General features: G+C 38.4%; 1 protein-coding gene across 3 annotated transcripts in view; it reads right to left on the bottom strand.

Moving 5' to 3' along the window:
* The window catches only part of SLC35D1 (solute carrier family 35 member D1), a 47,590-nt gene that overhangs the window by 5,993 nt on the left and 16,947 nt on the right, over positions 1 to 24,650 (bottom strand). The window contains exons 9-12 of one of the 3 annotated variants that reach the window (XR_005359627.1): positions 15,999 to 16,066; positions 14,784 to 14,862; positions 12,982 to 13,064; positions 936 to 2,182 (exon numbers count right to left, since the gene is read on the bottom strand). Coding sequence is in view for 1 of the 3 variants with exons in the window: in XM_038537174.1 (XP_038393102.1) it covers positions 12,982 to 13,064; positions 14,784 to 14,862; positions 15,999 to 16,066 (230 nt within the window). In the remaining 2 variants the exon portion in view is untranslated. Of the gene's footprint in view, positions 1 to 935; positions 2,183 to 12,981; positions 13,065 to 14,104; positions 14,287 to 14,783; positions 14,863 to 15,998; positions 16,067 to 24,650 lie in introns of all 3 variants that reach the window. The other 2 variants (XR_005359628.1, XM_038537174.1) reach the window with 2 other exon arrangements.

Genomic DNA, 24,650 nt, shown 5'->3' with positions numbered 1-24,650 from the left:
AGAATCAAGTTCACAGTGGAGAACCTATCACCTGAGCCATCGGTCTCTGAGCTGGTTTCTGGTACCCCTCACTTGTCTACCACACTTACCACCAGGAGGGTATGCGTGGAGGGGGAGGGAGAGGTAGTGATTATACTTGTCTATTTTCTGTGGCAACCTCGAACCCACAGAGGATACACATAGCCCCGTTGCACCAGTCACTAACTACAAATAAGCTGGGGGAGCTCACAGAGACTAGACTGTTTTGACGTGCTCTTTGGCTAAGCCTGACACCTGTGACTCTCTTGAGTCTCTAGTGGGCATTTTGGCCCAGACTCTGCTTTTAGACCTTCCTGTCCTGGATTTGGCCTTCCACCTTTTGCCTGACCACTCGATTCAGGAACTTGCTGCTTATTTGAAATTAGTTCTATTCTCCTCTAGGATTTGGGGTTCCCAGCTCCACACCAGCTGCAGCAGGGTAAGAGATGCCTAGCTCCTGCAAATAAGGAAGCAAAATCAGGCAGTCACAGCACTTAATCTTCAAATTGTGACCATTTACTAAAGTCTACTACGTCAAGCATTTAACATACATCTGCCATTGCAAGGTTCCTGCAAAGTACAATATCCCTTCATTTTGAAGACGAAGAAACTGAGTTCCAGAGTCACAACTTGCTCAGGGCCATAACATATCCTAATAATGGATCAGAATAAAATAAAATCCATGTCAATCTGATTTTCTCCACTGAAACAACTTCCTCCCTTATGGCCCCTGCTCCATTTGATGTTAGAGATATTGGTCCTTATTCTGTTCCAATCAGCCTATAAATCTCTAAGACCTTACTCTTACTTAGCTCTACAAAGTCCTTTGCACTGGCCTGACACTATATGGAAGTATGATAAGTAACTGCTGGGCCAATATCTGTGACGGTCCATTCAAACAAAGCAGCCTTACGAACCCAATCTTTGTGCCAGTTTCATATCCTTCATCTTCTCCTTCATCTGGTAGTTTTTTTCCCCCATTTCTTCTTTTTTTCTTTTTAGAGAACCTGATCTCTCAGACTTTTCTAGAAACTCTTCTGGTTTTCTAGTGCATCAAGTAGATGATTTCCCTGGTAACTGGGCCAGGATCCAAGGAAATGGCTTACTGGAGCCTTCCTGACTGGAAGCTAAAAATTCTTTGAGGTTCACATGTTCATGAGAATCCATTTCCCTTTGCCTCCAACCCCACCCCACCTCACAACCAAGCAGAAAGATTGCTCCTTCCTTTCTTTCATTCTGTCCCCTAGGTTCCTCCTCCCACAACAACCTTAAGCATAACAATGCTTTATTTTTCCTGACAAGACAATCTGATGTTTGTACTAAGCTGATTTCACCTGGATAGAAATAGTAGAGCAGTGTAGGATTGAAGAAGACAAAGAATACTCCAGAATTTCTTTCAGGCCTCATCCTTATGGTGATCCTACATCCTTAGCATAGTGAGTAATGAAAAAACATGGACTTTGTGGAGTTAGATCTTGGTTCAAAACCTGAATATACTGCTAGCTCTATGCCCCTTCGCAAATCTATTAATTTCTCTGAGATTCTATTTCTGTATTAATAAAATAATACTATCTATAAATGAGATAATGCATGAAGAACCTGATCCTGGCACATGGTAAACAATCAGGAAATATAAATTCCCTTCTCCGCCCCTCCCCGTCAGCCCTGCTAAGCACAGACTAGAGGGGAGATGCACTGTTAGCAAAGGCAGGGTGGTATAGTACATAAACTTCACCTGATGCAAGAGGAGGGCACATTGTTGCCACAAGGTTGTTTGAACCAGGGCAAAACCAAACCACAGAGACTGCTGTTCTAAACTCTGGGGATTAAAGAGCACAGACTTTTCAAATTCTTACAAGTTCCAACATGAGGTAATAATAAAAGACTTTTCATTTCATCTTTATTCCTGACTTTAACATGATCAAATATTCACATTTTCAGAAATGGCCATTCCCAAATCATCTGAAGAGAAGAGAATCCATCAACAATGATCCTGTGTGCCAAGCAGTAGTAAGTTGATGCTTTGGAAAGGAATATAGGGCAGCCCCGGGGGCACAGCGGTTTAGCGCCACCTGCAGCCTAGGGCATGATCCTGGAGACCCTGGATCGAGTCCCACGTCAGGCTCTCTGCATGGAGCCTGCTTCTGTCTCTGCCTCTGTGTCTCTATGAATGAATGAATGAATGAATGAATGAATAAATAAATAAATAAATAAATAAATAAATAAATAAATAATCTTTAAAAAAAAAAAAAAAGGAAAGGAATATAAATTGCATCCTGGCAATTTTGGTAATGAGGGTAAGCTTTGAGGAGGGGAAGAGGAGGCTGGAGAAAACAAACGAAAAATCCCAGACTCAGGGTGGGGCAGTCTAAATGAATCCTGATACATCATTACCAAATGGTTTGGAATTAGGATCTTCTACAACTTCAAACCAAAAAAAAAATTCTCAATCTATTGGCTCCATAAATATTCACATTAAAGATGATGACTTCTGATACTCTGGATTTATTTACATATTTGACCATCCTAAATACTCATTTTTTTAAATCTCAAGCAATTTTCCACCTGCCTAATATTCAGATCACAGTGCTACCAACTATGAATTCACTGAACCCACTGTGACAGACAAAGCTGGGAGATAAATAGAAGAGAAAGATGAGGCTCCACTGAACCACAGACACGGTCTAGTTAGAATACTGCAAGACTGGCTGGAAAGGTGCTGATTGGTGCCACTTCATCTGCTCTGACTTCTCATCTTCCCAAACCATGCAGACATAATCTACATGTCCTAGACCTGTACATATTTACCAGCGTCAGACAATTAGCTATCTGTTCTACAAATATATGCTAGAAATGCCTTCCATATAGCGACTCCATGGTCAGGGAGCAAGAGCCTTAAGGTCCAGTCTATCTCCATCTCAACCTTGCATCTGACACATCTGCTCATCTAGCCGGGCAGCTCTGCCTTTCAGATTAGACTCTGTCTTCTGTGTATTCCACCTGTACAATATGTCAACGTATACCAAACCTATGACCCAGGGTAGTTTGACTTTTACTGCTATTTCCTAAAATACAGTAATTCCTCCCAAATAATTGCAATGGGACCTCTGGCTACATTCTTCCAATACCCCATCTTAACTCCCCATATAGCCCACTGGGAAGCCTTCTCTCCTCTTTCTCACCAGCCAAATAAAGCAGAGCCATGTTGCCTCTGTATATATCACCTTCCAGAGCTTTCCAATCTAAACAGAGAGAAGCACAGAGGTGTTATGGGGTTGACTGTTGATGCTGACATTCACAAAGGTCTATGATGGTGGACAAGTTACTTAATCTCTCAGAGCCTCAGCTCTGTGAAATAAGCCCATCTGTGAAATGGCAATTAGAATACCACTCTTTGAGGACTGAAAGGAGAATTAAATTATGTAATTTATATAAGAGGCTATATAAAACTATATAATTTTATAATTTAAATTCTATACTTCATTATATAATAGGGCAATAGACCATTTCAAAAGGTTAGCATACAGTAGACATCCAATAGGGATAACAGTCAAAACGCCAAAGCGCACCAGGAGCTAATATTGCTAAAAAGCAAACAGAAGAAACAGGTTTTGCCAATTGCTGCTCTTCCTCCTCTTCATGGCTGTACATCCACTCACCCAGAAAAATCAAGGAGTCCTAGGTATAGTAAGTCCTTTGTCTTTGGTCATCCCAAAGAGGCCTTAATTGTACTCAGTGAGCAAGCCTTGACCTAACCTCTATGATCCGCAGTTTAGCAGTAACCCTCATAGCATCTTCCAAGTTGGGTATTTCTCCTTCCTGTGTTATGAGATACTCGAGGTGCCTCACGCTCAAGGCCAGCCTACTTCTCCAGCACTACTCTTGTGGAATCCCTTACTCCAGCCATCCCAGAGTACCTGCTGCCGATCCTCCCAGTCTCCCATCCAACACCTGCACTGGCTCTGTGCTTTTGCCCATGCAGAATTCAATGGAATACCTTTTTCCCTTCTATTTCCACCTCAAATCCTACCTACTGCTCAAGAACTCATATAAGTAGCCTTTCCTTTATGCAGTTTCCCAAGCAGACAACCCCTGCCTTATGACACGTTCCAGTCTGGACAGCTACTTTGTGACACTCTTGTGATGACAGCTGTGGAAAGCTCTCAAGAGAATGTAGAGAAGTGCCTCATCATTGCTGCTGTTAAGACCATATAAATGCCTAATGTTATAATAAATGCTTTATGATTCCTACATGAATGAAAGCCATTACTGTTAACTTCATCATTTTATACTTTCCCTCCTCCTTCTGCCTAAGTGTCAACACAGTGGGCAAAGTAATCCCGTTAAAGCTAAATCAGATCATGTCACTCCTTTATACAAAATCCTCCAACATCTTCCCCGCTCTTAAATGTAGCCCCCACTCTGTTACTCCACCCCATTACCTGCACAGCCCCATCTCATAACATCCCACCAACCTGGCCTCACTTGTTCCCTGAACACACCTAGGCACACCCCCACTTCAGGCTCTTTTCACTTGCTCTTCCTTCAAGAAACTGATGTGGCTCATTCCCTCCATTTTTTAGGTATTTACACAAAATGTAATCTTCTCAGTAAATGTCCCCACCCCCTAAAATACTTATTCCCCTTCCTTGCTTTATTTTTCTCCATACTATTTATCATCACAGCTAACATTCACCAGCAAATATTTCACTCATTTATCTTCATTCATTTTTCTGTCTCCTCTACTAGAAGGAGAACTCCATGAAAGGCAAGGATCATGATCAGTTTTTTTTTTTTTTTTCATGATCATTTTTGATAGCAGCTCTATTCCCATTGCCTAAAACAATGTTTGCCAGGTATTAACCATACTCCCCAGCTTAATTACAAATCCCCTGAAAATAAAAATTAGTCTCTGGCTTTGCATACACTAAGTCATCACTTTCACTAACATATGCACAGAATGGGTTCAATTATTCTGATTCTTACTTTGCCTACCAAAGGAGATAGGAGAATAAAGACAAATGAGTGGTAAAAAAGGAGGTAAACAAGGTGGCTCTGGGAATGTTCAAAACAAAGAGGGGCCACTTAATCTCTTATCCCATGTGCCCTTGCATGGCTAAATCAAGGGGCAGATTTTTCTAGTCAGATCAGGGTTAGATCACAGTTCCACTTCTCACTAGGGCAGCTATGTGCCGTTGGACAAATTACTTTACCTGACTCTCAACTTCAGTGTCATGTGAACTGGAGATGACTAAACGAGCCGGCACTGTAAAGGTGATGTCATGCACATCGTACTCAACAACTTTAACTCCCTATCTGTTGCCTTTCCACCATGTATTTATGTCCCCTCTACACTAGGGTAAGTGTGGTCTGTGCACATACTTTAAAAATAGAAGTACCTTTGTCAAAGATCTGTCTGTCTGGCCAGGATGAGAACCATTCCATCTGCCCAGGAGTTTTAGGAATTCGCCCAGGAGTAAATTTAGAAAAATAAATAAATAAATAAAAGGCTCCTAAATCCTGTAGTGATGTTTTTGGAACTCATGGGCCGTGACAAGGATATTTTTTGCTTTATTATTATTAACTGATATGAATCAGGCAAATGTTCTAAGATCAGAATTCTGGAGAGGCCCAGATAAGTTTGTTATTATTGTTGCTGTTGTTTTTAAACACTCTGCACTAGAAAAAGGTTACTGAAAAACAAAATCATATAAGCCTTAAAACTTGTTTTCTGCCCACCCTTACTGTTTAATGTTAGTTTTTTGGAAGAGGGGATTTTCTTAGCTATTCAGAAAGAGGTTTTTTGTTTATGTGTTTGTTTTGCTTTCTTGATATCTTTGATACTGTTCCGTCAACTTGGGGCTGAGTCCAAACTATCTTCAGCACATCCATCATTGGCTATACTCCTTTTTCTTTGCCTCTTTCTCTGCCTCTTAAAAAACCTTAAAATGTGGTTAGATGCCTCCTATCAGAACTAAAAGGATAATATATTTTATGGTTCCTTCCACACCTGCAGGAAATTCCTTCCAATGTCTTAAGTCTCCCGCAAAATAACTAGACCTACTGAGCACATGGCAGTTTCCACAGGACTCCCACAGGATGAGTCAGAGAAGTTTAGTGGCAAAATTAGGACAGACAACTCTCAAGTTCAGAAACTGAGAGCAAGAAAACAGGCTGCGAAAGGTGAATTACAAATAGCTTGAGGCAGTCCTGTAACAGAACACAGTTTTTGCTATATTCCATTTCACTGCTCTTCTGTCAGGAATTATGATATAACCAGCAGCTAGCCAACCTCCCTAGATTCTATTCGAAAGTCTAAGTTACTCTAGTGACACTGATACCAGTTATATAACTCTATAAATAGCCTAGTGGATATTACATCAGCAGCAGCTAACTGGTAATTCAAAATATGTCCTTCTCGCTCTCCAAATCAGAGAATCACTCAGCCAAGGAAAAGCATATGTCCTTCAGGAGAAGTCTGGAACCAGAATAGAGTCTACCAGGATGGAATTATGCAGGAGGAAAAGCAGTCTGAAAATCAGAAGCAACTTACGTTTTCTAAGGAAATAGGCAAAGAAGTCCAAAATGAGGGAATAGATTCAGGTGCTGAACAGAGGTAGTTAGACAAAAGGCCTCAGGAACCAACTTTGAAGCTATTCTGAGCTGTACCATGTCCCATCTCAGAGACTGTGTAGACCCTTGTGTGCCTCAGAACAGAAGCTACAGTAAAATGAGTTTTGTGATACTAAAGGAGGCTGACTTAAGAATATGTAACCAGTATGATGTCATGTCATGAAGGGAGATGAAAATAAAATTAATCCATTCATCTATCCACTACTTACCAGACTGTGGTTAAGAATAAAGACTTGGAAGGCAAATCATGAATTGAATACTTATCAGCTGGCTATGATGGGGCAAGTTTTTTTAAGGATCTCTGGGAAATGGAATATTCCACAGCATCTATTTCACAGGGCTGCTACAGAGATTAAGTATAATACTCAGGACAATGCCCAGTACAAGTAACACATAAAAAATATTGGCTAACAATTTGTTATTATTACTAGTTGAATGCTTATTATGGGCCAGACGCTGATAAATATTGGCACAACTGTAAATAAGACAAGTGATTTCTGCCCTCAAATAGCCAACAATCTAAAATGGCAAATGGAGACATATTCAGTACTAGGCTACATCGTAGTTACTCAGTCATTTGCTGAATGATAATGCATTAAGGAAGGAGAACTTGGGACTCTGAAATACAACCTGTCTGGGTTAAAATCCTTGTGACATGAGTTACTAATCGTGTGACCTTGGTAGACCTAAAGGGGAATGCACCATGTCTCTCTAGAACATAATGCCTAGCATACAGACACATGCTTCAGAATGCACTCAGCTTACTTGACTTTTTCTAGGCTCAGCCTCCTCATTTATAAAATAGTGACATTAAAAAACAAAAGAGTATTATAAAGAACTAGGCAAGGAAAAAAAAAAAACTAGGCAAGGTACTGGAACAACTGGATATCTATACTGAACACACACACACCAAAAAGAATTTTTCATTCCAATCTTATACAATATATAAAAATTAATCCCACAATGGGCTATATACCTAATTGTAGAATAAAACTGTAAAACTGGAAGAACACATCAGAGAAAATCTTTGTAACCTTGGGCTAGGTAAAGATTTCTTAGATACCTAACACTGAAAGCAGAGCTCACAGAAGAAAAACTGATAAAGTAGCCTTAAAAATTGTGCTCTTCAAAAAAGAGTATTAAGAAAATGAAAAGACAAGCCAAAGACTGGGAAATAATACTTGTAAGTCACATATCTGACAAAGGATTTGTATCCACAATAAATAAAGAACTCTTAAAACTTTAGAAAACGAAATAAAATTAAAAAAAAAAAAAAAGGGCGCCTGGCTGGGTCAGTCAGTAGAGCATACACTTCTTGATCGTGGAGTTGCAAGTTTGAGCCCCATATTGGGTGCAGCAATTACTTAAAAATAAAATCTTAAAAAAAAAAACAAAAACCCAATTTTTAAAAAATGGGCAAAATATTTGAAAAGTCATTTTACCAAAGAATATATACAGATGGCATATAAGCATGAATCATTACAGAAAGTAAAAACACAATGAGCGGCACCTGGGTGGCTCAGTTAAGCATCCAACTCTTGGTTTCGGCTCAGGTCATGATCTCAGGGTCCTGAGATCAAGCCCCACACTGGGCTCCACGCTGAGTGCACAGTCGGCTTACGTTTTTCTCTTTCTCTCTCCCTCTATCCTTCACCCCCCACCACTCTCTCTCTTTCTCAAATAAATAAATCTTTAAAACAAAACAAAACAATGAGATACCACTACAGACCTATTAAAATGTCCAGAATTTAAAAAACAAAAACAAACTGACAATACCAAGGGCTGGGATGTGGAGCAACCATTATAAAGCATCATATGTGGCTGAGGGATATGCAAAATGGTACAGACATTTTTGAAAATAGTTTGGCAATATCTTATGAAGTTAAACATACACTTACCAGACAACTCAGGAATTCCACTCCTAGGTATTTACCCAAGTGAAATGAAAATTTATGTTCACAAACTTTTAAGCAAGTGTTATAACAGCTAAATCAAAAGAGCTAAAAACTGGAAGCTACCCAAACAGCTTTCAGTTGGTGAATGGATAAACAAACTGTGATATATCCCTAACAGAATATACTCTGCAATAAAAAGTTACAATCTACTGATACATACAACAACACAGAATCTCAGAATGCAACAAGGAATCTCAAATGCAGTATGTTAAATAGCGAAAGAAGTCAGACCAAAAGCTACCACTTTATGACATTCTAGACACTACAGGAAAAGAAAACGGATCTCTATTGGGTTGAGCAGAGAGGGAGAGGTTCAATGCAAAGGGACATGGGAAGATTTTAGAGATAATACAACTGTTTCATATCTTGAACGTGGTAGTGGTAGTTACATGACTGTATGCATTTGTTAAAACTCACAGAACACTAAAGGGGTGAATTTGACTGTATTTAAATCATCTATTCATTTTTTTAAATGGAAGGAAAAAAAGAATCACAGATGAAGATGAGTCCCAGAGATTCTAGGAATTCTAGCCTGGGAAGTTATGAGGATGATGTCATTATCTGGAAAGGCTACATTACTTAGGCCAAAGACACAGGCCAAGTCCACCAACTGATGGAAATATAGAAGCAGGCTTGTTGCCTTTTTGGGCTTGGGTGGTGAGCACTCAGTAAGTGGCTACTGGGAAAAGGCATTTAGAAGAGTTGAAGACAGCCAGGCTCTCAACAGAGCCCTACTGGGGAAAAAAAAAAAATCCTCCTAAATCACAGAATCAATTTGGATGAAGCCTGAGTAAGCTACCAGTGCAAACCTCCTGCTTCTTGCACTTGAATCACAATAGAGACAAGGCTATTTAAACTTTTCCTTTTTCTTTTTTTTTTTTTTTAAAGATTTTATTTACTTATTCATGAATGACAGATAGAGAGAGAGAGAGAGAGAGAGAGAGAGAGGCAGACACAGGCAGAGGGAGAAGCAGGCTCCATGCAGGGAACCGGACTTGGGACTCAATCCCAGATCTCCAGGATCACACCCTGGGCTGCAGGCGGCGCTAAACCGCTTGAGCCACCGGGGCTGCCCTATTCAAACTTTTCTTAAAACAACAAAGAAACTAGGCAGGGTAGAGGTAAGCTAGATGTATCTGGGTCTAATCATAGAATCTTTTAAGTCGGTTCCACACCACAGTGGGGCCTAAAACTGGGCCCAAACTCCTGACCCTGACATCAAGACCTCAGCTGAAATCAAGAGTCAGATGTTTGACTGACTGAGCCACCCAGGCACCCCTAATTATAGAATTTTTAAGAATATGATTTAATTAGTGATTTCCTTCTAAGTGCAAAGGTGTACTGACACCATTTCCAATTCAAGTGAAATATGACAGCCACTTTAAGTTTGGTTTTTACATTAAAAAAAAAAAAGTAGGGGGATCCCTTGGTGGTGCAGCGGTTTGGCACCTGCCTTTGGCCCAGGGCGCGATCCTGGAGACCCAGGATCGAATCCCACGTCGGGCTCCTGTTGCATGGAGCCTGCTTCTCCCTCTGCCTGTGTCTCTGCCTCTCTCTCTCTCTGTGTGACTATCATAAATAAATAAATAATTAAAAAAAAAAAAAGTAACATTCACAACCTGTGAGTTTGCTTACCAACTAGTGGAAGTAGTAAAAAAATATAAATAATAAAACCGTAATTTTCCTTCTAAAGAGAAAAAGTGAAAAAAATTAGATAACATATACTTTCCTCTACAAAAGCTGAAAAGCACACTGTAATGGAAATAGTATTCAAACAAAAATTCACTGAATTTTAATCCCAACTCTGCAACTAACTTGGCTGGTTAAGTACATCAATCATTCTCCCTAGCCTTATAATAAAAGAGGTAAAGAGACAGGATATGTAACATTTATTACAATAAAATGTGAAAGCAATTAGAAATGATCAAAAATACTAACTAGGGATAAATACCAACGACAGTCATTATCATAATTATCACTATCCAGTAAACTTGTTAGCAAACTGAGACTGTTTAACCAGAACTAAAATGCACCATGAGACACAAAAAGAAATTCTACTGGAAGAATTTTCAAGATAATGGATTTGATATATGTTAGACTGACATATGGAGTAACATTCCAACATACTCAGATGCTTTAAAAATTCTGGGTTTTTTTACTTAAGATTTTATTTGTTTGAGAGAGAGAACATGAGTAGTGAGGGAGAGGGAGAAGCAGACTCCCCACTGAGCAGGGGGCTCGATCTCAAGGCCCTGAGATCATGACCTGAGCCAAAGGCTTAACCAATTGAGTTTCCTAGGCACCCCTAAAATTTTTTTTAAATAGCCTGTTATATGAAAAAAGATACCTAAGCTTTCTTATAAGAACTCTGTTATCTTACAAGAGATTTGAACTGCAGAGATCTGAAAATGCAAACAGAAGCTTTTACTTCATTTTGGCTGTAAGGTTATTTATTTGAAGGGAACAAAAAAGAAAATCAAGGCATCTTTGAGTCAGGTCTATATGGTGTCATATGATTCTTTAATCCAAATTTTTAGAAGTGAATGAAATGTAAGTCACATCCAAAGTCAAAACTATTCCATCAGGTTGCTCATTATATCCTAGCCCTTTCTCACAAACATTAATGAAAGAAACTGATACTTACTCAGCACAGTGAATTAGGTATTTTATAATAGATTACTTCATTCTAACAACTCTAAAGAGATACAGATATTTTCATTTCAACATGTAAGAAAACTGAAGCTCAGAAGAGATAAACAACTCACTCAAAGTCACACAGCAAGCATCAGAACTGCAACCAAACAAGGTCTGAGGCTGAACTACTCATCTTCAAGCTTCTATAATATGTGATCCTAGGTACATATGACACCCACTCCCCCCAACTCCTACCCCACAAATAACAAATGACTTTTCCTCTCAAAGACAAAGTATACTTGCAAAATTCAATGTCAGAGAAGGGACAACAATGAGTTATTAACCTATTACCAATATTAGTATTAAATTCTCATACTGATTCATAGAGACGGTAGAATAGGTATTATTACTTGTTTACATTTAAAGAAATAAGAGTCCAGAGAGGTTATATAATTTGCTGTAAGTTAAAAAAAATGGCACTCCCATATTCTAGAAGATTCTTTTTAGTCTCCAAAGTGCTTTTTCAGCAATCCATAGTGAATTCATCAAACACTTATGAAGCAGTAGCCTGATTCATTCTAGGAGCGAGCTTGGGAAATGAGTGAACAACACAGGCAGAGATCCCCATCCCCATCCCCATGGAACTTACATTCTAGCAGGAGAGACAGAAAACAGCAATAATATAAATAAGCAAATTATACAGTACATTAAAAGAGATTAAGAGCTCTGGAAAAGACAAATAGAAAAGCAGAGTAAGAGGGTTTGGGCAGTATCAGGAAGGGAAGAGCAGGCTGTAATTTTATTTCAGGTTGTCAGGGTAAACTTCCCTCAGCAGGTAAAATCTGAGCTAAAGCATAGAGGCATAAAGGAGTTAGCCATACAAATGGAGAAGACTAGGTGGTAATCTAGGCAAGAGACAAAGAGACATTGTTGGCTTAGATGATGACAAAGCAATGCAGAAGGTGAGAACTGACTCTTTTCTGGATCTATTCTGAAGGCAGAACCAACAGAATTTGCTAACGCACCAGACACTGGGTAGAAGACTGAAGAGCCCAGGATGACTCCGGGGTTTCTTAACTGAGAGGCTAGAAGGATAGCATCTGTAGCAACTGATATCTACAGGCTGTGAGTAGAGCACACTTTGGAGGAAATAAAAAAGTTCAGTTCTGGATATGTCAGCTAGAGAGGTCAAGTGGACTGTAAGATATAGAAGCTGGAGTTCAAGACAGAGGTCTGGCCCAAATACAAATTTGAGAATTTTTAAGAATACAGACAGTATTTAAAACTATGAAATTAATTCTGGAACTAAAAAGGATCTTTCATACAAGTCACTGTCATCACTGATAAAGTCTGGACTAAATGAATCCAGGGATATGTTCACGGTCAGACACATATAAAGCAATTCTAACAGAGCTGCTCTTCTTCAGCCCTGTATTTTCCTGAGAACCATGTACTGCCATCTAGCATAATAAGTAAAGACTATTCTTTGAAGGCTAATAAAGTAAAAGGGGTTTAACTTCCAGAAAAGATTTCCTAAATGCTGTGCATAAATATGGAACCATTTTATCCCCATTTCTTAAAAAGCATTATGTGAAGACATTAAATATACAATATATTGTAAGTGCTCAGTAATTGTTTAATAAATGAACAAATCTGCAATAAAATAGCCCCTTGCTGTGACACTATTTAAGTATCCAAATCCCACTTGTCAAAGTGGTTACAGTTAAATATTTTTACTTACCTGATATTTAAGCCAATGAAGTTTGTCCATGTGAAAATGTAATCTCCACCAAAGACCATTCCAATATAAGTTATTAATATATTCTACAAAGAAAAATGGCAATATGCTGTTACACAGGTCTGAGCTTTTTCAATATTCACATAAACTCACACACACAATGGCCCAAATACCTACCCCTAAAATACAAAATCAAATAGACAACAAAACCCACCAATCCGAAAACGAGTATACTAGGAAATAAGGAATAAGAAATGACATTAACCTCTTGCCAATCTATCCCTCCAAAAGCTAAACTGAGAATTGTCATCAGATTATCAACTTCCTGGGTCCTACGGTATGGGCTGACATTATAAATCTAAATAGAGAAACACCTGGGGTAGAAAACACTAATGCATGTTTCACAACCTTAGAAAAGAATGCTTTTTCCTCCCACTGAGGTAACTGCTGACTTGTGAGGGGAAAGTGAGGAAGACGACCTCACATGTAAGCATCTTTTCCTCTTTTTTAAAAAGAAAAGAGAGGATGGAAGGGAGTTTACCAACGTGAAAATTGTTTTTGGAGGCATCTTCTTTGGTATCTTAAAAAAAATACATGCATATAGGTTATTAAAATTAAACACTGACTTTCAGGCACGATCCTTTTTGGCAAAAAAAATGCTAACAACTGGCCTATCTCTCACATTCTTGCTGTTCTTTTTCTTAAGATGCAAGCCATTCACTGTGCTCTTGAAGCATTTACTTTACAAAACCAAAACAGAGCTGAGAGCTCACCTGAGGGGCTAAAACTATGTTAGCAAGCCTGGGCCTGAATATAGATTAACTGTCTTTAGCTTTCATGGGAATTCACACAACTAACTACTTATAGCTTAATTTAGCATTCTATTTACACCAAACACTCCAATTCCATGACTTGAAGTCACAGACCTGAAACTTTAATCCAAATCTAGTTTCTAAAGTGAGGGCAGGTGTACACCACTCCACAGAGGTGTAAAGGGAAACAGCAGGGCAGTAAAAACTATTTTGCAATCCCTTCCCTCACTATTGACAAATGGGGAATCAGAAAGGAAGTCCCATAGCAAGCATTCTCTTTCCCAAAGGATTAAGGACCTACCTCTCTATCTTACCTTTTTTAGAAAGCAAGCCTACCCTGCTAATTCATTTGGAAATCAGGCATGCTGTGGCTTCTTGGATCTTAAGGCACCAGAAGCACAAAGTCAGATGAAAGAGGCCTTGGGCTTCAAGCCACAAACTTCAGCTTAATATTCAAGTCAACTTGGCTCTCCTGGCTGAAGACAAACGAGCCTCCCTCAAATAAAATGGATCAGGAGGAAATGACATCACTGGAAATGTCAGACACAGCTTTTAAAAGTGAGCCATTTAAGGTTTGCCTCATGCACTGGAAAACTCCCTTAATTAACTTCTGGCAGGCGTCCTTTCCCTACGACAGCCAGAACAACAACCAGAACGCAGTAAGGCAGAGAACAGAACAGTTTTCACTGGGGGTTAAAGGGACAGGCCTACTGCTACCAAGCTAGCCACCTACCCTGTGAAACAAGCCTACTTCCTCTACTGAGGTAACCCATTCTCCTTTTCCCAAATTCCCCAAAGCTGAGCTGCCTGAAAGTGGAGATTATGCCCTGAGTTCTTAAAGAGCATTGTAGAAACCATCACCACAATCTGTCAAACCAAGATAATCTGTGAGGAAAGAAGGATAATGGGGTTTAAAAAGCCACAGCAGGATTCAGAGTAACAATTTTCAAATACAGCAGGTACCCAAAAGATAACAGTATTTTTTCAACTCACTTTAATACAGCCAACTATTGTAGTTGTAAGAGCAGAATTATACTGTGTGCAGAGTACTGTGGCATACATCAAAATAAACCTGGAACAAAGAAGGAAGAGGTATAAGTGCCAGTTGCTTACTTTTGAGCAATCTTTAGCCAACAGAAACAGTGTTGAAATGCTAGCACACTGTAGTCACTATGAGCTTTCTCCACCTCACCCCTGCTTATACTGCAGCTTTAAATTTTTTAAATTTCATTAACGAGAAACACATGTCACTTATTGACCAAGTGTTCTCCCCAACTACCCTCACCAAAACCTTGAAATGACCATTCGTAATCACTGAGTACTACTCTTTTTAGACCCTATTACCACGAATTCACTTTACCCAGATAGAAAGCTGAGTGCACAGACCATGGCTCAAGTGTGCACCTCCAAGGAGGTCTATAGGACCTTGGAACAGGAAGCAAGAGAGATTCTTAAAGATGGAAAAAAAAAAAAAAACAAATTAGCACTACTTTTAAGAGGGGATATAAGTTCACTTAACAACTAAGTGGCAGTAGTTGAAACAGACGGATTTACAATGAGGCTTCTGAGGCTGACTCGTACCAAGGCACCATGTTAATTTTATTTTGAAGCACTCATTCACTGTGTACCTACCCTGTGCCAGATCTAGTCATAAACACCAACCAAACTGACTGGCTGAGGAAAAAAATACCTTAGTATTTTAGGGAAATACAAGGGGAAGAGAAGAGACACATTAGCAGATACTCTCTTGCCTTCCACATATACTCTTCCAAGAGGAGGACAACCTGGTAGAGAGAGTCAGACAGCCCCAAATTCAGAGAGCCACTACTGCTGCCTGCAACTGTGCAAACTATGACAATTTACCTGAGTTCTGGGACTGCTTTCTCATAGGTAAAGAGGACAAAATATGTGTCAAATGGTCAATGTGGAAATGAAATAATGCATTTTAAAATATAATGGTGCTTATCACATAATACGTTATTGGGTGAACAATTTCTTGTCTCCATTCTTCTAAGTATGACTTTGGAATCAGTTTAGTAGCCCTTAGGGCACATTCCCAAAGGCTGTGAAACCACCTGAATCTGGAAGTTTCATTATCCTGTGCTGATACACTCAAGAGACAGAACAGGATACTGAGAAATGAAGCAAAAGGACCTAGAACAAATTTCTCTAGGAAAACTATCTGCTAACAAGGCAACAAAGGCTTACCCCATCACACAAGAGAGGGTGAACTGCAGAAGAAAGAGGGTGTCCGCCCAGCCTTCAAAATCCATTGCCTGTAATATACAAGAAAACATCTGATTTTAGAGCAAGCCCTCAAAATCAGCTGTCCTATTCTTTAATTAAAATCCTGTGTACTGGGGATCCCTGGGTGGCTCAGCGGTTTAGCAACTGCCTTCAGCCCAGGGTGTGATCCTGGAGTCCCAGGATCGAGTGCCACATCAGGCTCCCTCCATGGAGCCTGCTTCTCCCTCTGCCTGTGTCTCTGCCTCTCTCTATGTGTATCTCTCGTGAATAAATAAATAAAATCTTAAAAAAAAAAAATCCTGTGTACTTCCTCCCACCACACATATACATATATACATTTCCCTGCATCACTCACAGGGTAGAGAATGATATTTAAGAATTTGATATATATGGAGCTGAACCAAAAAAGCAGTTTCAGAAGGTTTTCTCCTTTCTAAAATATAATGTGAGGAAGATTTTGTACTTTTCCCTACTGATACAAAGAAACTGATACTTGCTTGAAGGCAGAAGTCATTTCTGCTTAATCCGAGCAGTTCTCCCAGATGGCTAGTATTAAAAGCTTTCTCAAACATTAAAACATACTTCTTCCCTATAACACATGAAAACTCAAGTACACCCTTAGTTACACAAGTTCAGTTGAGGTCTATCCAGGGAGAATTACTATTTTAAACCAGCTGATGGCAAAAGCGAGGTTTTGTTGCCATTTTGTTTTTTTAAGCCAAAAGCAAAGGAAGGAAGAGAAATGAAAGGGTGCATTGATCACCTCATCTCTCACCCAAGGGGGAGGGTTTCTCTCTCAAGTACATAATTTCTCGAGTATCAGTTTGGTAAGCAAATATGAGAAACATTCCACCTTTTATCTTTCTGCCAACCTATCCAGCTTCAATTCCTGCCACTTCAACATAAATCTCATGGCTCCTGGGCGCCAGCAATATGAAGCCCTTTACTATTTATAAAATATAACATGCAGTTTCACATCCACATGCCTTTGCTTGGAATGCCCTTCTCATCAACACTCTTCAGACTCCTGTTCACTGACGAGACAAAAACTCAAGCAGCCTCTGTGTGGGGCCTTCCCTGATAAGAACCCCGTCCTCTGTGCCTCAGCAGTACTTCTTTCTAAGACTCGGAACTGCAAATCTTTCTACACGGTGTCTACCACCAGTGAGCTTCCTGTAAGAAAGACTCACATCCACCTAAGTGAACTCCTAACAGTACTTGGCAAACAGTAGACATTTGTTTATGGTTCTTTCTTTGTTGAGGCATAATATGTAAAAACTAAAATTAATCACTTTAAATATGTATTTTAATGAGTCATGACAAATGTATATAGTCATGTAACTACCATTATTTCTTCCTTCATAATCTGTGTAACTTTTAGTCTCTCATTTTTACCTTATTGCATTGATGACATCCTCCAGTATAATGTCGAATAGAACATTATATGAGTGCAGCCATTCTCCCCATAATCTCAATCTTAGTGAAAAGGTATTCAGTTTTTACCATTAAGTATGTTAGCAATAGATTATTTTTTGATAGATGTCCTTTATTAGGTTGAGAAATTTTCCTTCTATTCCTAGTTTGCTGAGAATTTTAAACTCATGAATGACTGTCAAATTTTATCAAGTGCATTTTCTGCATCTTTTGACATGGTTCTTCTGTTTATTATTAATATCTTATTAACTCTTATTAATGTGGGGAATTGCACTGATGTTAAACTAACCTTAATTCCTGAGATAAACATAATGGTCATATAGGGCCCTTTTTACATATTGCTGGATTTTCTTTTTTAATATAATTTCCACTCCCTGCCCCTGAAATTTTTTGTCAACAATTAATTAGTACAGGGTATGCTGGCCTCATAAAAGTCAACTGTGAAGTATTCTCTCCTTTTCTACATTATTTTTTTTCCTTCCTTTTCTACATTCTGAAAGAATTTATGTAGAATTGGTATTATGTCTTCCCTGAACATTTTGCAGAATTATCCAGTAAAATGATCAAGACCCTGTAGTTTTCAAGATTTTTAACTAAAATTCAATTTTTAAAAATAAAGATAGAGCAAAACAGTCCAACTGATGAGGGCTAGTTTAAGTAGAGCTATTTAATTATTTAGTAGACTATGGCTACTCATGCTATTTCTTCTTGAGTAAGCTTTCGTAGTTTGTCTTTTTTAAGAATTTGTTCATTTCGTGGACATAGTTTTTCACTTTATGGCATAATGTTGTTCATAATATTCTGTTATCCTTTTAGTATATGCAAGCTCTGTAAATATTGCTCTTTCATTCCTTATATTGATAATTTGTGCATTCTCACTTTTTGTCCCAATCAATTGGCAATTGAGCAATTTTAGTGATCTTTTATTGACCTCCAAGTTTTAGGCTGATTTTTCTCTATTGCTTTTCTTTTTCTCTTTTTTGAAGATTTTATTTATTTTTCATGAGAGACATAGAGAGAGAGGCAGAGACATAGGCAGAGGGAGTAGCAGGCTCCCTGAGAGGAGCCCAGTGTGGACTTAATCCCAGGGCCCTGGGATCAAGACCTGAGCCAAAGGCAGATGCTCAACCACTGAGCCACCCAGGCACTCCTCTCTATTGCTTTTCTGTTTTTTATTTCATTAATTTCTGCTCTTACCTTCCATATGTTTTCTTTAGGTTTAACTTGCTCTTATTTCTTCTAGTTTCTTAAGGGGAAGGCTTACGCTGATTTAAGACCTTTGTTCTTTTCTAATATATGCATTTAATTAAATATGGATTTCCCTCTAAGCACTCCTTTAGCAGCATCCCCTAAATTTTGCTTGTTTTGATTTTTATTTAGTTCTAAATGTTTTCTAATTTTTTTCTTGATTTTTTTTCTTTGATCCATGTGTTATTTAGGGGTGTGTTTATTTCTAAATATTTGAAGTTTTCTCATTTATCCTCATGTTATGAATTTCTAGTTTAATTCTGTTCTGGTTAGGGAACATACTTTCTATGATTTCAATTATTTTCAACTATTAACACTTGTTTTATGGCCCAGACTACAGTTTATCTTGGTAAATGTCCTATGTGCACTTGAAAAGATTTATTCTGTTATTGTTGATTGGAGTATTCTATAAATGTCGATTAGGTCAAATTAGTTGACAGTGTTGTTCAAGTGTTCTATAGCCTTAATGGCTTTCAGTTTAGTTGTTTTATCAATTACTAAAAGAGGAATGTTAAAATCCCCAACTATAACTGCCAATTTCTGTTTTAACAGTTTTTGCTTCACATATTTTGAAGCTTTCCCATTAGGTACACATACACTCAGGACTGTTATGCTTATTTGATATATTAACTCTTTCCACATTATGAAATGTCCCTCTTTATGGTATAGTTTCCTTTGTGCTTAATATAACTTATAGTTTGTTGAGCTTCTTGTATGTGTGGCTTTAGTTTTCATCAAATTTAGGGGAAAAATCAGCCATTAATTCTTCAAAAATTTTTCCTACCCCTACCCCCCTTCTTCAGGACTATAATTACACATATATTAGACCTCTTGATACTATACTATACCCACATGTTATTAGTAATCTGTTCGTTTGTTTTCCAGTCTTTTTTCTTCCATGTGCTTCATCTTGGATAGTTTGGTTTTTTGTTTTTTTTTTTAGATTTTATTTATTTATCCATGAGGGACTCAAAGAGAGAGGCAGAGACACAGGCAGAGGGAGAAGCAGGCTCCATGTAAGAAGTCCAATGTAGGACTCAATCCCAGAACTCCTGGATCACGCCCCAAACCGAAGGCAGATGTTCAACCGCTGAGCCCAGAGGTCCCACATCTTGGAAAGTTTCTTTTGCTATTTCTTTAATCCACTGATCTTTTCTTCTGCACTGCTTAGTCTGCTATTTAATACCTTCTGCTTTATTTTTCAATTCAGATTATTACATTTTTTATCCCTAAAAAGTTTCATTTGGGTCTTTTCATATCTTTCATTTCTCTTCTCATCCTCTCTCTCCACAATCCTTTACTACCTGTTGTCCAATGTCTGAAAAACATTTTCACATATGTTTGATATTCCAAAAGGTTAATGTAGGAAGGTAAATCTTGTCCCCGTTATTCCATCATGGCTAGAAGTAAAAGACCAAATTCAGTTACTGACTTGAATTATAAACCTATTTCAAATGATGCTTCCACTGGGAAGCTCTGCACAAAAATCCACATTCACATTAGGCTCTTTCCTGCCAAACTGTCCAGAACACTAAGTGCTACTTTGATCGCTGACATTGCATGTATGTTGAGTATTTGTGACTCTCTGTATCAGTATATACATGATTATCTATCCACAACTGTGAATGCCTTCAGGGTTTATCCTTGCAACCACAGTGCTTAACAAAGTGATAGCAAATAGAAGGTGTTCCATAACTCTTTGCTAGAAAATGAAGACTAAATGAAAGAAGTCATACAGAGTATTATGCTATGCTCTTTCATATCTGTAAACAAAACCTCCTCTCTGGTGAAAAACCATTAAAGCACAATAAAGCACAGGCCTAGAACTCAGGAGACCAGCCTCCATCAGTGAGACTATAAATTCCAAGAGAGCAAGAATTATGTCTTATGTCACTTCTGCATAGTTCCAAGTGTTCGGAAGTGTTGGGCACAAATAGCTGAGGTGAATTAAATATCCATGATCTCTGGCTTAGCATCATTTTCTACAGGCAGATGAGACAAGCTTTCTATTTTAATACACCCACATACCTACCTATACATGATACTAAATAGATTTCAAGTTTCATATTAAATCTATATCATTTTAAATTTTCTTAAAATGGTAAAAGTCATTTTATGGGCATACAACTCATTAGTTTTTGCCCTGAGTTTATTTTTTCTTTCTTTGAAGAGAAAACGTGTAAGCCAGCAAACCAGAAGGTGGGCACTAGAAGTATCTTTGGGAGGGTTACTGGCACCCTGCAAGAAAAGTCATTGTACCTTAAAAAGCAGCATGCCAGGATCAGAAGGCCAGTACCTTGTACGAGCTTAACACTTCTTCATTATGCCAGCCTTAGCTTCTGTAACGAAGGTTAAACTGGGTGCACGTTAAGGTTTCTTCCAACTCTAATACGAGTGTTAAGTCAGCTTTAAAAGGTGAGACCTTACTTCACTCAAATTGAAACACATAAAAGAAATCTCAGGCCTAAGAACTTACCTCAACCCTAAATTATCCCCCTTTCTTAGATAACCTAGTCTTTATAAATAAAGCTGAAGTGATGGACCATAAGGATTCTCTGAACCTTAGTTTCTACATACATAGTAAGAGGAATAATAAAGCCTATCTTGTAGGGTTGCCCTAAATTATCCCCCTTTCTTAGATAACCTAGTCTTTATAAATAAAGCTGAAGTGATGGACCATAAGGATTCTCTGAACCTTAGTTTCTACATACATAGTAAGAGGAATAATAAAGCCTATCTTGTAGGGTTGTTATCAGAATTAAAGACAATATGGAAACAATGCTTGACATGAAGGAGGTCCATCCAGTTCAATAAGTGATGTCAGTTATTATGTGTAACGTTACTTTTTTTTTTTTTTTTTTTAACCAGTGACCTAGGAGTGGAAAGAAATCAGTTATTTGGCAATGGCCTCAATAAACTTCTTTATGCCTGAGATCCTTCCTTTCCTTAGTTGTAAATATCTCCTCTGCTGTCACTGTACATTTTGACATCTAAGTCCCCAGTCATGCGCTAGGCCCCACAATTGGCCTGAGGGCACTAAACTGAAGACAGTTTAGTCAGATTTGCTATTAAATGAAGGAACTAACTTTGGCAATAAACAAGTTCTACCTTAAATTTGTGGAATGCTTTATGGTTTGCAAAATGCTTCTGTATATTATGCTGTTTGATCTCCATGACCATTCTGTGAGGTAGACAGGCCAAGCCTTATTATCCTCAAAAGACAGTAAGTGACTTACTTTAGGTAACACAGCTAATACAAGGTAGCCTTGAGTCTATCTATATACTTCAAGCTTAAGGTTCTCTGAGCATTAAATTATATTTAGAAAAATGCCCAACTATATACTGCACCATCTCCTCTGGGAACATAATAATTGTATCTATAGAATATCAAAATAAATCTCATGAACATGATTTCATTTACATAAAATTCAAAAATAGAAAAACAATTTTCGTGGGATTGTTTTCCTTCCCTAAATACTAGGCCTATTTCTGGAGAAAGCCAGTATGGCACACACAAGCAGCCTATTGCATTCCTCTGCTTTGCCACAGGAATGGATCCTTGGCTGCAAGAGAACAAGCAGCAGCCATCTGAAAGTATAGCCATAGACTAAATTTGACCCAAACAGTACTACAACACATGGAGTCTACTCTCCCTATCATAAAGATGATATAAAAAAATAAAGCTGCTACTTATTAAGAACCTATTTTGTCCCAGGCTCGGAAATGTTAAGTAATTTCCCCAAAAGTATCTGGCTACTAAGTGCCTGCTCAGCTACATAACCTAAGTACTGGGAAAACCAAAGGCAAGGTAATATGTTCTGAATTTTTTCTCCTAGATAGCTTCACATGGTTATTGTTGTTGGATCACTGAGTCAAAAATTGGGGGTTTGATTCTAAATCAGCCATTAACTTTCTGTGAGTCCATCATAAGTTCACTTAACCTCTCAAAGCCTCTATCTACATTACAAATAGAGACAACAATCTGCTACAACTGCCTTTGTGAGAGAATGAAATGCAGGCACTTTATACAAAATTCACAGAGATTATTATTCATTTAAACTTCCATCACTGTTATCTCTCAGTGACAGATTTGCAAGCAAATTTTTATTTTCCCTAACACAGGGAATAACGGCATAGTGAACATATATTTTATTAATCAGGAGGGGGGAAAAACAACATTTAAAACAAAACTTCTGCCTCTCGGGAAAGCTAATAAAGAGCCATTGTGAAGAAAATGACCTGCTTGGTCATTCTGTGTGACAGAACTAGATGGGCTCCCTGTCACAAGGCCTGCCGTCTTCAATCTTGGCTGAATGGTAGCTGTGATTATGGACTGCACATATAAAGATGTTCAGGCTCTCCTGTTTTGAACCAAGTCTCTGGTTCTACAGGTGCTGGTGGTGTAATGTAATACAACAGGCATGAAAAGAATGTGGCATAATAAATGGGCAAATGGGTAATGTGAATCTACCACTTCCTAAAACTAGGTATTTGGTTTGAATGAGACTTTCAGTTAATAAAAACACTTGGAAAAAAAAAAGTTAAATTAAAAAAAAATGTGTCATCTAGTTGCTTACGTGAAGGAAATTAAGAAAGGGAGTATATCTGAGTAAGATTAGGCATTAAAAGCACATAACATAATCAATAAAATCTAGTCCAGGGATACAGATTTTGTCTTATACCAGCTCTAATCAACTGACTCTGGCTGTCTGAACCACTGTCTTTTTTTTTTTTTTTTAAGATTTTATTTATTTATTTATTCATGAGAGACACAGGCAGAGACATAGGCAGAAGGAGAAGCAGGCTGCCTGCAGGGAGCCCAATGCAGGACTCTATCCCAGGACCTCCGGATCATGACCCGAGTCAAAGGCAGACGCTCAGCCACTGAGCCACCCAGCCACCCTGAACCACTGTCTTGGTGAACAGTTGGAGGCTGTCTAGGCTTAGCAAGATAGTGTTGCGACTACGTGGCAGTATCTACAACGAGCATAGGATAAGCACCAATTCATCACCCCGATCTAGTAAGCATGGACTAATTTCAGTGTACACTGGAGTCTTAGACATAATCATTCTCACTCCTGTGAAAATTTGCTAATAAGCAGTCACCAACTTGAGATTTGAGATAGAATCCAAAGCATGAATATTTTTTGCATGAATATTTTTTACATGTTTTGATGCCTTACAAGTTTTGAAACCTGTTTACAAATCACTTACTCTTAAGCCTTTATGTTAAAGAAGCATTCTATTTGGAAAATTCTTTTCCCAAGACACTACTAAGAAAAAAATTGAAATCTTATCCTAGAAAGTAAACTGCTAGGAAACGTACTAAGGCAGAAGATAATGTCTGTAGAGCAAATGGCCTCCATGGCTGCCTGCCTACCCTGCAAAAGTCAGACAAGTTCACAGAGCCAGCGGTCCTGGGTTACCCACCCTATCCTCTCACTACTCTAACTACTAGCCACCACTTCTGCTCCACCTCCTCCTGCTTCTAGCTCCAACAAGGAACTGGAACCCAGATACCTTCACTATCTTTTCTTGCGAGGCTCTGCCACTTATATAAAATCTATGTATTATAACAAAACCACACAATCCAGCTTATTAATAGGGTCTTTTACTATTATTTGAAAAAAGACATACCCTCAAAGGTAAGAATGGCTAAACACATTAGTTTGTCAGTCAAACAACATATAGGGCAAAGAGAAAGTCACTCTTAACTGATGCATCCCCCTTATTTTACATATGAGGATACTAACACCCAGAAAGCAGAAGGGACTTGTCTAGGAGGAAAGAATAATTCAGGGTTTGAGAATCAGTCTGTATGGTCTACAGAGTAATCCAGAAAAATTAATAACCTCTGGACAGGCTAAACCAACAGCCTAAAATTCTTCATTGTTTAGTCAGCAATGCTTAGTAAGAGACACCTCCATGTAA

This window comes from Canis lupus, chromosome 5 (assembly GCF_011100685.1).
Source record: "Canis lupus familiaris isolate Mischka breed German Shepherd chromosome 5, alternate assembly UU_Cfam_GSD_1.0, whole genome shotgun sequence".
Taxonomy (NCBI): domain Eukaryota; kingdom Metazoa; phylum Chordata; class Mammalia; order Carnivora; family Canidae; genus Canis; species Canis lupus.
This window is presented reverse-complemented; position numbering and strand designations above follow the sequence as displayed.